The sequence below is a fragment of the Calidris pugnax genome, unplaced genomic scaffold, assembly GCF_001431845.1.
Source record: "Calidris pugnax isolate Ruff unplaced genomic scaffold, ASM143184v1 scaffold8, whole genome shotgun sequence".
NCBI classification, from domain to species: Eukaryota; Metazoa; Chordata; class Aves; order Charadriiformes; family Scolopacidae; genus Calidris; species Calidris pugnax.
In genome coordinates this window covers 2,033,228-2,049,879 of record NW_015090830.1, presented here as the reverse complement: position 1 = coordinate 2,049,879, position 16,652 = coordinate 2,033,228, and the positions used below count along the sequence as shown (strand labels likewise).

The 16,652-nt window shown below is 36.8% G+C and overlaps 1 protein-coding gene across 1 annotated transcript in view; it reads left to right on the top strand.

Moving 5' to 3' along the window:
• SEMA5A (sema domain, seven thrombospondin repeats (type 1 and type 1-like), transmembrane domain (TM) and short cytoplasmic domain, (semaphorin) 5A) overlaps positions 1-16,652 on the top strand; it is a 220,831-nt gene that overhangs the window by 171,518 nt on the left and 32,661 nt on the right. The window contains exon 15 of the mRNA XM_014940999.1: positions 12,657-12,882. Coding sequence (XP_014796485.1) covers positions 12,657-12,882 — 226 coding nt within the window. The remainder of the gene's footprint in view (positions 1-12,656; positions 12,883-16,652) is intronic.

Sequence of the window (16,652 nt, the reverse complement as noted above, 5' to 3'; positions counted from 1 at the left end):
AGTATGTCTTACTGTTTTTTCCAAGGAGGGGAAAAAACAACCCACACCAGCACAAAAATATTTTGCTATAATTTTCCCTTTCCATATGTGCAACTTCTAGCTGCCTTTTCATCCCTGCCTTGCCTTCCCCAGATAGAACTCCTTCTGTGAGCTTCTGTACCTTCCTAATCATCCTGTAGGACAAGATCAGCCAGCTCCAATAGTGTAGTGCTCAGAAAACTTGCTCTCAGAGTTTTGTTTGATAAGTCAGGACTCAGACATTTCAAATTTAAAAGAAAAACATGAATACAAAATACTTATTATTTTCATATAAAAAACAATTTGCAGACTACAGCTAACACTTTTGTTTTCCAGTTACCAATATCATTGGCCTGAAAATGCCAGTGGTATGCTTACTGAGCTGCCAAAGCGAAGCCTGTACTACAAAGCCTACAGTGTAAGTTCAGGGCACCCGTGCTGAACTTGAGCTAAAATTCAGCCCTGTGAGTTTAATTCGTGTGTTCCAGCCATGTTTACGCAGTTACTGGCAGTAAGTCCTCTCTATGCTGTTAGGAATGTCTGAAATAGACATTGTGCATTACCCAGCCCTTGCTTTTCCGATAATTTAATGTGGGTTTACACGTTACTTTGATAAGCAAACACAACACTACTACCCAGTGGCAGTCTGCTGCTTCAGCATCCTGAAGGCACAGACCACTGTTACTTTTTTCATCTCTGACATGTACCTCAAGTCTCATAAGTTGCAGCTATTTAACCAGTCCCTTTTCTGGTTTGCTGGAAAGAATAATTTTGGTATATGACATATTTGCTAAATTTTTTTTCTGCCCAATTTGATTTCTGCGGTGTAAATCAGTCCTTGCTCATCTTTTTTACTTCCTCTAATAAATGAGGTTACATGAATTTTATGCGAAGAAGCGGAGCAAAGCTGGCATGCAGAAATTTGATTTGGGACAAGACAGAGATGAGGGTAGCTGAGTATAAAGAGAAGCTAAGGATCCTGTGTGTGTGTTAAGTAGTAAAGTTCTTCAAGAGGTCTCATGAGAATTATGTTAAGAAAAGATATTGTTGTTATACATTCAACTTATTGAAACTCATAAAATACTCCATTTGAAATATGCTTTGATTTAATTTTACCAGGCAGCCATACTCTGTTCCTGGTCAGTTTATTTTCATTACCACAGTATTTTCTTTCCTATTTTTGTACAGTCCATAATTGATTTCTCCTTTTGTTTTCTTCATTAACCTTCTGACTTAAATGTCTTTAGCAAATGCCACCTTTCCCCTATATAGCACTTAGCCTTTTAGCTGAGACTTCAAACAAGGTGTAAAATAAAACGGCTTTAATCCATTCTTAAGGAATTTCCCCAGAGCAGCAGAGCATAGGCTTCAGCAGTTCTGAGCTGAAACACAGGCTGGTGTCAATTAAAACCTGCTCTGATTTATGCCAGGTTCATGCCAGCTACAGAACAGCTCATATTTGGGGACATGCAGAGGAAGCACACAGCTATTCTTTCCTTTTTCTTCTTTATACTGGAAATAGAGCATAATATGAAGCCAGCAACCAATTAGCACTTTTTTATTCCCCAGAAACATCTGTCTTACCAGGAATTGGCTGGAGATTAAAAAAAGTGTTTTATTCGCAACTGCAGAGTTCCAAAAATAAAACACAGACAAATTAAACTCTTTGTAAATAAACTTTATATAAACCCAACAATGTAAAAAAAAAAAAAAACAAAAAACCACCCCCAAAAAAAACCCTAAAATGAAGAGGCTTGTGTGAGAGAAATTGATTTATAGGGAGTTTTTTAGATTCCACAAATTAAATGGAAAATGTGAAACAGTTATTTAAATCAACAGGAGATTCAGTTCTGACATGATTCTGAAAAATGTCAGGCTCTTCTGGTGGATGCAAGGGCAGGATTCAAATTTGCCTAAACAGACACACGTGTTACATTTTGAGAAGCCCTAGGGGATCTGGAACATCTGCATGAAAGTGGAAGATACATCAGAAACCATGAGAAGCCCAAGTGCTTTTAGAACAGTTAGGAAGCTAGATGAGGTAACCCACAGCATTCAAAATGGCAACAGAGCCCTCTACTTGGGCAACTGAATCCCGTATTAAGCTTTGAGAAGGTGATATCCACTCATGTGAAAATTACAGACAATTGTACATTTGTCTCTGGAGTTTCACTTACTGAACATACTAAGCAGAAAGCTTTGAAAGTTTGAAGGTAGTCTGAACTCATATTTACTATCAAAGCTAGAGACATATTTTTAATGTCTGTTTCTGTGTTTCTGCTGGGCAACCTGTAAAATTCTATGCTATTATTTGGATTGCCTTTTTATTTTTTGTGGGTTTTTTGCCCACATAGCCAGGGGCTCTGACAGATAAGTTACACTGACCCTTGCTACAGCGATTTAACCAGCTGTCCCCCTTCGCTAGGGGTCATATTTTCCCATAGTGGAATTGGCAGAAGCAAACATGTCAGCATCTCGCTTGCTGTACTTCCTCGGCCAAGTGATCCCAAGCTATAACTGAAGCTGGGTTTGTGTTTATACATTCAACTGCAGCAGCAGTGATTGAGGTGTGGGCACACGTTCACGTCTGTCAGATCTGCTGTAACTTCTGCCCTGGGGAAAGGCAGGTGTTTGTGGTTGTGATAAAGTATTAAACTGTGCCTAAGTGGTTTTTCAGTTCAGTTATACTACTGTTCGCTTCAGCGTGCCTGGGTCAAGACCTGAAAAAGAGATTTATAGCATAATAATTTTTTTTAACCTACCTACTATACCCATTTTCCACAGGCGTTGTCTACACTGTCAACATCTAGAAAAATTTTGCTTGAAAGGAATTTGAGGATGGGGGATGTGTTTAGTTTTCCCCTTTCACTCATTTATAGAAGACTAGCGTGGCCTTTGAGCTAGGCAGACATGGATGTTCTTGTACATATTAACTTGACATTCTTGACTTCCCTCCTAGTAGATAATTGGAGCTTCTTAATTTTTGGAATTTTTGGAGATGACAGCAGTCCATCTGGTGCTGGAGAGATCTCTGGCAGCTGTGTTTTGCCACCTTCATTAGGCTTCCAAATCTATACTCAGATCCCATAATAAGTGGCTTAATTTTCAGAAATGCAGAGCATACCCTTTCTGCTACCTCATCAGAAGGTACAGATGATCAAAAGCTTTGAGTGTGTCTCATTTGTGTGGCTAAATCTATTTTCAATGGATTTAAATAATTGCACAGTTTAATGAATTTCAACAAGCAGTTCTGCTGGTCAGTGCAGCTCCTGGGTTTGGACTGGCAACTCTGAATTAAAGTTCATAGCTCCTCATCTGTTCAGTTTGCACCATTTCCATCACTTATGCATTTGTCATTTAGCAGCTGCTCTTAACATTTAGAGTGTTATCTCAGGAGTAGTGACATTATAGGATTTTTTCCCCAGTGATTTATATATCATTTAAGTCATTCTTTGGAATGAAAAATACAGTAAGAATATTAAAATCATCAGATTTTCAGAGCTAAATCAAACTTCAGCGCTTTCTAACATTATTTTTCTCAAATTTTGCTTTCATTTTTACGTAAAATGCAATTTATAATTAAAAGTAGAAATAAAAAGCAAACAAAAAAACCCAACCAGAACAAGACAAGCTGCAATTGAGTGTTTGTTGTCCAAGTGACTTCACAAGCAGCTAACAATTTCGTACTCTCGGGTCTGTTTTGATGTGCTGATGATTAGTAATTACATTTTTGCCCTCAGATTTTGAGCTTAAAATGTGAAAGTTCATCTGAACCTAAAAGATTGTGTAATTGTAGAAAATAAGATTAATGCTGATCTATAGGCTGATAAAAGGATTAATTTTAATATAAGGCTCCACTGATTATATAATAAGTGACTATGGATAAATGAATAAGAATCTGAAGGTTTGCTCTATGATTGGATATAAAATCGTAGTAACTGTTTCATTTTTCTGCATTACTTGTTGGCTGGCTTTTCACACAGCTGATTTTCCAGGTCAAAATATTATGGAAGTAAATGTGTCCTCAGTATGTAAATTCCCAGAACTACTTTACCACTGTGCTTAATTTGAAACTGCCTTATGAAAGCAATGAGCCATTTCTCTCTGCAGGAGTACCACCCGGGTTCCTTATCCTCAACCCCACCATTACAGGCTGTGCAGCTTCTACCATCTTCTCTTCTTGTTTAGCAATTACACATTGGTTTAGCAACCTGTGGAGTTACTGATACATGGTAGCAGACAAAACCAACTGAAACTTGATTGCAGATTTCTCCCATTGCTAAATTCAGGAAAAAGCATATTGACAATCATTATCGCTGGCAATGGGTGAATCTAAGGATTAAATTCTTTCCAGGTCACAAAGTAGCCAAGTAGCTCTAGTGGTGCCTGTGAAAACCAGAGTCCCAGATTTCCTTCCACTTTTGGTGTTTAAAAATTTGCTGTTGAGGAGCACCTTTTTCAATAAGAATATAGCTCTCACTTCTGGAAGCCTGCGTGAAGGAAAACCTATGCTGCAGAATAGAAATGAAGGTAATTTATGTGTAATAGAGGATTTGCAGTCATTAACAAGCTGCAGTCTCTAAAATTGATGAGTTGACAGCCTTTTCATGCCTTTTTGACTATTGGATTATCTTCTAACATTCTTACTCTCAGTTAGCAAATACCTAAATAGCCGTGATTTCCAGCAGTTTAAAAAAATACATTTTAAGTTAATAATAAATATTTTGGCAATTTAAAGATTTTTGTCAGGAATTATAGGGCCTACGTGAAAAACTTTAAGCTTCTCACTAAGAGTATGTGAAGCTAATTGCAAACAATTGAGTTATTACAGCAAAGTAAATCACCCCTTACCCGTCTGACTTAATCTGCCTTCTTTTGTACTTGCATTTGCATTTGTAATTATTAAAGCTACATGCATAGATGGTTAGCATCGCCCAGCTGAGTGGTAACTCACTAAGCTGCAGCAAGTCAATTGCTTCTGATCAGCTTATCATACTCCCTAAAATGGAATTTTGAACAACTCCCCTTTCCCCACTTCTGAAGTCTTGGGTGATCAGGTAAGCAAAATCGTAGCTCAAATGAAGCTACATTTCTTTCCCTGATCTTTTCAAATTGCAGCTAATACATTCTTAATTTTAAAGATAAAGTTGAATTTCCTCTTTTTATAACTAAACCTATAAATAGAGATCTCAAAGCTAATGTTTGCGCACTAATTTTAATTGTTGATTAAAATGCTTAAAAGGTGCATTTTGATTCATGTACATGTAACATATCGTTTACCTTTAATGATATTTACATTTCACCATCTACTTGTCATGTTATTGCTCAGATTTGGAGGTCATGTTTTCCTACTCCAGTTGAGGCCTTAATTATGTGGCGGTAAAGTGCCTCCTTAGATGAAATAATTTTTGAGCCAGCTTTGGTAGATCCATGCAGTCATTTATAGGTGGACAATTCCTTCAGGTTTATGGCCTTGAATACTTATTCTAGAATCATAGAATTGTTTGGCTTGGAAGGGATCTTGGATTGGAGTAAGGGCACTGTGCTAGCAGGCTGCTCTGTACACGGGGCACAGAAGTGGACTTCTCTAGTAGTACCACTGGGATCACACCAGGAATGCCTGGAGGATTGGTACAAATTGAGCTGTCAGCAGGCTGACTTGCTGATGTGGATTTACTGTGGTTTTACTACTTTTCACTTCTCTACAAACAGTGTGCAAAATACATGTATGTCCTTGATGTATTCAGTTATAAAAAACAAACAAAAAAAAACAACAAAAAAACTCCAATCAAACAAAAATCCCCGATGATTTACAAATCTTGACAGATTTGTCCTGGTTTATATCACATAAAATTTTAATTTACTAGGTGCATTTGAGTAGGGTGGTTAATTGTAATGCAGGTGCATAAATGGATTAGATTTGGAAGAATCCAAATTAACTACTGTACCTCTCTGTATATTTTTTTTTTTAATCGCTGGCAGACTAAGGAAGCTTTTTCTTCATTAGACATTTCTAGTTTCATTTTGAATATGAGTTGATTTGAAATATCATGCTTTAAAATGAACTATTACACTATTAGGAATTGTAATGCATATGAAATAAATGTTTATCACTCTAAATGGTTCTCAGGTGCCAATGTGAATGTAAGCATCCCAGAAGCAGTACGTAAGGGTAAAAACTGTACTTGATGTAATCAGGCCAGTCAGCTTGCTGAGGTGGAGGTGAAGGTGTTCCTAGTCCTCCCTATGCCTTTGAGATATTCAGTCAAGCTACTCACAATGAAGTGATTTAATCTTTGTAACAATTTCCTTCATAAAAGTTTGACTCCTTTGACACAAAATACAGCTTCTGAGCAGGGAGTTACACAAATAGCTGGTAAAGAAAATGCAAGAGGGAAGTGGTGAAGTGGTGGCTTTCTTTACTCCAAAATTCGATGGTTTTATAAAGAGACAATGAAAGTAGGAGCTTTCCTCCTCTAAACGAATGATGTTGAATATAAGCAGGATTTGAGTCCTGAACTGTCCCAGTCTGATGGCCTGCTTAACAGGCCCTGAATTCCTCCAAGGAAAATGGTTCCAAACCCAGCCTTTAATTCCTTTCAAGTTCCCTTTTACATCACTGGAAGTTTTTTCAATTCTTTTGTTTAAAATGCACGAAACTGAAACAAAAGGTTGTGCTCAGTCAGTATTTGCAGCCAAAAAAGAAATCCATTCACTTCAGAAGAGACCTGTTCCTTTTGTGTAGGGTAAAATGATTTTCCTCCCTCTATCCATCAAAATATTTTTTAAAACCTGTTATGAACACAACCCACATACCCTTACTTTACTGCACTACAGGATTGCATCTGCGCTCAGCAGTAATCTCTGAAGTCCTGATTCCACTGGAATCAATAGAACTACTCCCATTGATGTCAATTGAAGCTAAAATACTGCCTATAAACTAGGGCATAGATGTGCCTTTGCATGATTAAAATACAATAGGGATCTTAGAAATATTTTTGGGCTTTGTTTTTTAAGTGTAGCTGTGAAATTTACATTGTAGAAGTTGTTTTGTTTAATGACTTGGACTTAATGAGGTTTGGGTATGCTTTGAGGTCATGCTTTTGACATAGTATTATGACAGAAAAATTGCAATAAAGTAGTGTATATCTAATGGTATTTGGTTGAATAACTTGGCTTTTTATACTGTGGAAATAAATAGAAATGTGATCAGGGGCTTGTCCTTTGTTTGTTTTACTTTGAAAATGCTTTTCTAAATGGATAAGACTTTACATTTCTGTAATGAAAATAAATGAACCATTTATTTTTTCAAGTTCAGCTAGTGATTTTCCTGAATGTGTTTTTCAACCACTACAGCATGAACGTTATCTATCTTTTGGTTCTTGGGGAGGGGTAGGGTATATTAGTCCTTCAGGAAACGTGTTTTGATGTGTAAGCAAGGCCCCCTATAAATGGGAGCTGTTTTTCTCTTGATTTTTATAACACTATTACATTCATTTTGGCCTTTATTTTGATTGCATGTGAGAGCTCTCCTTTCCTTTAACTACCTATTGCTGTGGCAAACTTAAAGCTTAGGAGATGGCTGAGACTCAGGTTCTTGTATCTTACAGCCCTGTCTTTCCCAAGTGACATACTACAGCATTCAATTTATGAATCAGAAGCATTCTTTTCTGTTGGTGAATAAATATATAAATATTTTGGGCCAGACAAACTGAAGTTTAGCACAATGGAATAAAAAGCAAAAATTTATAAGTATTTTTTAATCAATTGACTCTTTGGTAATTCCAAAACAGTATTTAAGAAGTAAAACAATATATTAAAAGCAAATCATAGAATATAACTGGTGGACTGAAAATATTTAAATGGACTGTTAATGTTGATTTAGCTGCCTTGTGAAAATAGTCTCTCACACTAACAGATGAGAAAGAAAAACACAGATGAGAACAGAAGTGCATTCAAATAGACTTACTATATACATCAAAGAAATAAGAGCGTTAGGAGAAATCCCTCCATAATATAAACATGTAATAGAAATGGGAATAGAACTCTCTAACTGAAGTGTGGTTTTTATAAAAAAATGTAGTTCAAATGTAGATAAGATTTTAGCTTAATTTCCTAAGGAAATATCAGACTATCATTCTGTTTGGATAACTAAAATAAAACTTAATCTAGGGGTAAAAGACTCAGAGATTCTCAAAATTTTCAGGAATTTGACTGAAGTGGCTATGCAGAGGCAAAAAAACCAAACCAAACCAAAATTAGTCTGTTCCATGTCCTTCATGAGAAAACAGTAGAATTTTGTCCTAAGTTATTTAGTAACAGTCTTCTCCAGTTTGAAATAAGATGTTTTGGAAATAATGTTTTAGTTGTCCTTTTCTAAAATAGTACAACTAAATAATTCTAAATACATCTTGGTACAAAACATGATAATATTCTGTTTTCATTATACACAAATATTAGGAAATATTATTTAAAGACAGAAGCAAGGTACCTGGTTAATAGCATAGTCAATGTTTATGTTCAGTCATTCCAAATTATGTTTTTAATTTATTATACCTTTTATCATATTACCACCAGTATGCTTCATGATAATTTTTTATTTTAATTTATCATTTTCACAGACATGTATTTTGTGATGTATTTATTTTGAATTTTGTGCAAAATTCCCAACTAACTGTTGAGCTGTCCCCTGAAATTTAGTCTTAAAGATCTTGTTGCATCTCTGCCAGGCATAGCCAGGCATACCCATAACAATCTCAACTGACTAAATCTATACTAAAATAAAAGCAACAATCTGGTGAATTAAACCACACATTTTAGGACAACTTGCAAAGAGAACTTTGAAAATATGGTTAAGTTTGAACTATTCAATAATGGTTTTGGAGTCTGCAAATGGCCTTAAATAATTATTGTTCTGAGTCCGCAAGTGTACCCTAGGAACTAATGTAATTAAACCCATCATAGGAGCCCCCGAAGTTTTCCTCTGTGGGTATCTAGAGAGCCCTTCCAGGAGAGCTTGACCTCATCTCTTCCTTCAGTCCACGTGGAGCACATGAGGTGGAGCTTGGCAGCCACTGACTCGGTTCTTCTCAACAGTCCCACTGAAGGAGAAGGCTTCACTGCTTTTCTAGTTCTTTCTTACAACTGTTTAGCTGAGATGAGACCTCAGTGTTTCATCTCAGACTTTTATTCTGCTATGTGGTTGCTTTATTATTGTATCCATGATTCCAACTGGTCAAATTGCTTTGGAGAAGGCCATATTCCTGAAATCCCACTTGAGTAAATTGTTCGTGCATTGGATAAGGTGAGAAGATGACAATAATCCAAGCAGAGATAGCAGTTCCTATATTCCCGGTCCCTGACAAATCTGTCCAATCAGACTATGGCTTGATGAGGCCCTGAGCAATCTGATCTAGTTAAAGATGTCCCTGCTTACTGCCAGGGGATTGGCCTAGATGACCTTTAAAGGTCCCTTCCAACCCAACACATTCTATGAGTCTATCTTCATGCTAGCAGCACTGAGTATACCTACGTGTGATCTGAATTACACCTTTTCTCTCCCCTCCTTTACTAACTTCCAAATCTGAGACCATTCAGAGCAACATCATTGTTCTGCTTATACTGGCATTTTTTAGCGTCAGATCACATCAATGCTTTCATCAAGCACGATGTGATTTTTGATTCCTCTGTGGCAGACACAGTAGTTGGTAGAGCAGTGCAGCACTCACTGTTTCTGAGAGAAACCAGCAGGCTCTGACAGGTCATTATTAGTGCCAGAACTTTGTGGAGTCATCCATTGTTAGGATATTCCTCTGAATTTTCTCAGAGAGATTATTCACTGCTAATAAATATTTTCTGGGTAATCTACATGGACTTTTGTTTCTCCTGCCATTCTGAGTCATTCATGGGTGTTTTCCGGTAGTTGAACAGACAGGCATGATAGCAGACAAACTTTCTTATAAGCTGTGCATCAGGCAAGAAGACAGGAAAAACCAACAAATGGTCTCTACAGATACTTTTAAGGAACATCTTTTCTGGCTCATGTAACAACATATGAGTATACCTTCTGTTAGAGTGTATGGAGGGTTACTTGTAGTCTGTCTTTCTAGAAAGGAGTGAGTTGATCTGTTCATCTCAAACGTGTTAGCAAACCAGTCTTCAATACGTTGCCACTAAATTAACTTCTTCCTTTATTGCTTCTTTTTATTTGACAAAGGGTTCATTACATGTCTCACACGTTCTGCTTTTCATGACTCTCACCTGTCTATGCCATATCCTGGAAAGAAAGACCTCCTATGTCTAGCAGCTTTTATTTTTGCTTGAAAAAGTATCAATACAAAAATCAACAGCAAATGATGAACTGAAACTTTTAGATCATTGTGACTGTATTGAAATGAACATTGTAGTAGCTACTATACTGATTGAATTATTACTGCTTATATGCTACTAAAAAAGAGCTTGTGTTTCAAAATGTTTGAAAGTGATACAGCACTTCTCCCAGGCTGTCATTGAATCTTTCCAAGACATTTGCCTTTGCAACAGAAAATACTTTGATTTGGAAAACTGAAATATATGGCAAATGTTAAATGGATTACAAGCTGCCTCACTGATAAATTGAAAAACGTGTTGTTAACAGACAGATATAGATGACTGGAATGTGTCTGGCAGGGTCTGCCTGGAATCAGTTCTTGGGTCAATAGCACTTAACATTTTTATCAACAGTCTAGACAGTGATATAAGACATTTTCAGTAAAGCTTGACTATGACAGAGATTGTTGAGGTAGTAAATAATATAAAAGATAATTGCAGAAGAAGCTAATAAAATGTATTTTAATATTGCCAAACAACAGCATCTTGTGTGGGATAGGAAACTATATGCAGTTATAAAGCAGTGATTTAGAGAAGGACAGGTTATCAAAGATAATTGGGTCTACTTAAGCTCTTTGTGAGATATTGTGGAAGGAAAGAGCACTAATGCAATAAAGTATGTATTAAAGTCAGACTGTCAAGTGGAACGGGGTCCTGATTGCTTCTGCATGCTGTATTGGTAAGACTGCTTCTAGAGTGCCAAGCCTTAAGGAAAATATGGAAACAGGACAAAAGGAAGACATAGGGATGCGCAGGACCCGGAGATCAGGTTTTAAATCCTATATAGGTTTAAGAAGTTCATCTTAGTTTGTCATTATGTATGGGTTACTTGGGCATGACAAATTTGTAGGTACGGGACAAGGAACAGTTTCAGTATCATTGATAAAGGTGCAGCAAAATTCAGTGACTGGAAAATTAAATTAAGAGGAAAATGCAGCCTTGAATTAACTTGCAATTGGTTAGCTTTGAGGATTACTAAATAGTGGAACAGCTGATGTGGGGAGGTGATAGACTCATCAGTGCTAGACATCTTTAAGAAAAAAAAAAAAAAGAGGTAAAGACAGTGCTCTTGCTAAGAGGTGTGCTGTAGTCTGGCACTGGAGGGAACTGTGTGTTGGAGGTGAATAGCTGGTTGGGACAGCAAGCAGGGTGGTTCTGGCTGTTGTTGAGATTTGTTAGTTCTATGATTTTCTTTTTTTACAGTTCATGTACTATGAGAACAGTCGTACCTGTTCTGTCCTCAGTCTGAAACATACATGATTTAAACAGTTGCCTAGAGTCACAAAGAAATTACTTCCACTGCTGTACATATTTGGTAGTATTTATTGGAATTTCAAACTTAGTAGGCTGCCTTTCAAAAGGTACCCTCTACCGATTTTCTCTCTAAGAAGTCATAGGTAGAGAGATCATTTAAAAAATTGTCCCACTGATGCCTATTTCTTTTACTCTTTAATAATTTGTCAGTGTGAATTTATTCTGATATTTAATGGTGGTTTAATTTCAGCCATGTAGTTTATAAAGCACTTGCATCAGTTTAAGCATATTGTGCTTTGGGAAGTGAATGGGAAGGACCTACAGATCTCGATGATATTCATCAGAAGACATAGGTTGTGGGGCTTGAGAATATTGAGAATTCTGCATTTATTTTTTAGGTGTGGTCTGTTGGTGCATCTCGGTCCACAGGGAATTTGGTTCTGCTGATGTGTTTAGCAATGCTGAAGCTATGGGTAATAGGCACCTCAGGGAGCCAGATTCTGTCACAGAAGTAATTTTTTGTCCATTGTACCCTGGTAATACTTATGCAATACACAAAATGGATAGTGGTTCACTTATGCATATGCCACTAGATTTTACCAAGGAATTATTTGCTGATTTGTGTCTTGTACTTGCGGTTTATCAGAATTCCTTTTCATTAAAAGCTTTAATGTATTTAGCTACACCTTATTTGGGGCTATTAATTTATAAAGAATTCTCTTTATCATGGTACTTACAATGTTCATCTTACTGTTTTATGGATGTAATAGATCTAATTTGTACTGCTATATTATTGCTTTTAGCAATGTGAAACAGTGCTTGCCTGGAAGCGGAAAGAAACATTTTCAGTTTGAGACTGCAATTAAAAGTTTCTTGAGGATCACTGCTATTGGAAATGCTGGAAAAAATATCAGAGGCTTTTTTATTGTTTGGCTTTTTGTGGGTTTTGAAGTTTTGTGGGTTTTTTTTATAAGTCATATTTTATTATTATATTCACTATAATAATTTTCTTTCAGGAATATCAGCCTTGTAACACCAACGCCTGTCCAGAGTTAAAAAAGACAACACCTTGGACCCCTTGGACCCCAGTCAATATTTCAGATAATGGTGGCCACTATGAACAGCGTTTCCGATACACCTGCAAAGCTCGCTTGCCTGACCCGAATTTGCTGGAGGTGGGAAGGCAAAGGATTGAAATGCGTTACTGTTCCAGCGATGGCACCAGTGGATGCTCGACAGATGGTAAGCAAAGCTCAAGTGGCTGCACGATGCCTCCTGCTAGTGTGGTGTCTCCAGTTCCATTTTAAGCACAGAGTGGAAATTTGCACTTGCTGGTGTTTTGTGTAACAGAACTGATAATGAAAAGGAAGACATAGTGATCACAATGGGGAATCTAGTTCTATTTCTTCTGGACATAGCTTTGTCATTCAGACTAATCAAGTATCTTTTACTGATTGTGAGATTTGCCAGGCTATTTTAATATTCTTCACAACAATCTCTGAACCATGACATGACAGCTCAATTCTTGGAGGATTCTGTCACCTCGTTATACTGTCTTGGGTTTTTACTGGAGGACAGTTTGTGAAACATTAATGTATTTGATAAATATTTAGCTAGAATATGTAGTATTGATGCTGAGAAGAACTTTTTGATCAATAATTCTAAAGTAACAACTGTAAGATTCATGCAGGTGTTTAAATAAGGAGTTTATGAACTGGATAATTTCTATTATAAAAGTTTATGTTATGCTATTACTAGCAATTTAAAATTCTGTTTATTTCTGAGATGGAAACCTAAAGTCCTTCAAAATCTTTTCAACTTTAGATGACTTTAAATTGGAATTATTTTATTCAGAATTTTTTTCTTTCCATATCAGTAACACATAGTTTTGAAGAAATGTTATGTGTATATATATAAAAAATAAAAACTAGGAGAACTTTTGACAGGCACTCTAATTATACTAATACATTTAATTAATTATCCAGTTTTAATTATACATCAGTATTTCTTTTTAAGTATTTTAGTTATACAATCTGAGGAAATACTGATTTTTAATTATTATTATTATTAATGCTTTGCACTTCCATAGCCATTTGTATCTTCACAACATCCATAGCTGAAAAAACATATACATTAAGGCATTTAGCTTATCTAAGTCCAAAAACAGACAATGGTTTCTGAGTCCTTGAGCTTTCTAATTCTTAATTTTTTTTTCAGACAGACCAACTATTGTGCAAATCAATGTTAAACATTTCCTGCCCATGCGAAGGTTTACATAGGAAGGTTTGGGGGGTAGAGGAGGGCAGGGGGCAGCATGAGTGGCTTCTGTGAGAAGATGCAAGAAGCCTCCCCCATACCCTTCATGTGTAAAACCTTCATAGATTCACATTTTTTAAAGAAATACATAGTAGTGAACTGCACAAAATAATAAAACAAATTCCATGATACTTCAGATGAGACTCTATGTCATTTGCATTTCAGGTAATCTACAGTCTCCAATGTTTATTTTCTAGGTCTGGATAGCAAGGCAGATTTTGACATGGAGCAACTCTTGTAACAAGTGTTTCTTCTATTCTCCTGCTTTCATTCAAATGAAGTTTCAAACTGGCATTTAGCAAAGATTTACTCTGCTAGAATTGATGTATGACCTACCTTTCTTGTCCAAAATAAGGCTTTTGGGTGGCGGTGCTGCTTTTTGCTATCTTCCAGCTCTTTGACATTTATGACACCTTTTTAAAATTTCATGAGATTAAATGAGAAAGAGAATATTTCCCCTCCCTTCCCCCCCAGATAGTACAGAATTAGGACCATTATTGCAACAACTAGAAGGAGATCTACAGAACAGTCTAGGTATCTTTTTGTGTGACAGCTGAGATGTCAGCACTTAAGAATGGAGTATATGAAAGCCAGAGCACTACTTAGAGAGCAGGTTATTAGGACAAACCAGTGCAAGAGCCAGTGTGTCCTAGATCATACTGCTGAAAGAAAATCAAGTCTGGAGACTCCTTTCTTGGTTCTGAAGTCAAGATCATAAGTCCTCTCCTGGAGTTGGATGCATAAGCTGACTCTTTGTTACAGAATATAGTCAGAAGTAGCAGTGCCTACATTGTGTTAAATAAAATGTTCAGTCAGAGTGCAAAAGACAAGGGTGTGAGTTAAGCTGCATTTCTTGACTGTTTTTTTCACTTCTGAACATCAGATTCCTGAATTTGGTGTTGTAGCTTATTTGCTGCATCTGCTGCTTTGCTTCATTAATCGTTGGACCAATGTATGGGACTGACCCTGTTGCACAGTAATGAAAACATTCATCTGGGAGAAGGATAGTTGCTGACTAATCCCAAAAGTGCTGAATATTTAAATACTTTATATTGAGTAGTCGACAGGGCAGAAACTATTATACAGCTGTCCATTCTTCCTAGTGACTGCGCTCATAACTTTGCCATTAGTTCGTGCTCATTCTTTGACTCTTTCTAGCCAGTAAGTCTTTAATTATTCTGTAATGAGAGATCAAACCTAGCAGCTGCGTTAACCAATATGTTTCTGGTGAAAAGAATTAGTGTTATGTCTCCTTTAGCCCCATTTTATTTTGAGCCTGTTTGCTTAGACGCTTTCTGATTATGGATGTCACAACTGTATGGAGTGGAACATTTTGGGGTGACATACAACTTTTTTGATTTGCTGATGTGATGAAACTTGCTGACTGCCTCTAAACTGCAGGACTCAGGAGCACTTCCCTACTCCCAGATTTGGGTTTGGGTCATCACATCACCCTTCTACTGTTCCTTGATTTCATGGGAAGAAAATCCATGAATAAGAGTCATGTAGTGTAGCTGTAGCTTTTGAAACAGGAGGATCTCACGAGAACGGGAAATCATTAATTTTGGCAGACACCTTCACAATTTCTGGCTAGATACACATCATAACTTTCTTCCACCTGACCAGAGCCTGGGTACTGTGAAACATTGTTTTCATTACCTCCATGTTGAACTGTAGCAATTTGCTGGCTTTTATAGAAAGATTAATACTGGTACAGCACGCTTGGCATACCTCATTACCAAAAATGTGTTCAGAAAAGATCAGTTCTCTGTTCTTTGCAGAAGAGAGCCATTTGTTAGAAATTCTCTCATTGCCTATAATCTCCCACTGTGCAACTATAGTCATGCCATGTTAAACAGAATCATGTTTCACTGTCAGACACTAGCAAAGCAAACTTTGTTTGCAGTCTGAGCTCAGAGGTAGGACTTCTTGCCAGAAACCCACTAGTCTCCTCCTGAGTGCGGTAAGATTTCTATCTCAATCAACCAAGCAGTAGCATTTGCACACCGTATTCATGCTTTTCCGATTTGAAGTTTGATTAAGAGGAAAGAAAAATACATTTTTTTCTCAGCCTCTGGGGATAGTGCTCAGATAGGGAAGGGACAGCTATTTCAAATAAACTGAGAGAGATTATGTACATTGTTGCACATCTTAATGCAAATATCTGTACAGTCCAACATTAGAAGTTTAGAAATTACATCACCATAGGCTTTAATATGTGCTTATGAAACATATTAAATATCAACATTAAACATATTAACTGACTTTCTGTAGGATTATCTGACATATAAGCACCAGGAATTACATTGAAAACATAAGTGTTTAATCCAGGGATAAAAATTTCTCAACATATGAGGTTAAGTGAATTTGCCAGGTTGAATTTATCTCACCTAACTCTAGACTCCATTGTAGTCTGCAAGGACAGCTGGCACCCCTGAGAAATGAGGGATCCATCTGAAGACAAGCATCTGATAAAGGGGGATAATCACCCTCTAAGAGGTACTGCTTTCTTTGCATGGTGTGCACAAAGGAAACAGCAATGATGAGCTTAGGACACTTGGATTTGACATGGCCAAAGTTAGATACCTTCAGACAACAATTAAGCAATGACAACCCTTCTAGTTTCAGTCAAACAGTCTTAAAGGGTCTTTTGTTTGCTCTTTTCCCTTTTTAAAAGTTGTTTGGTTTTTTTTTTT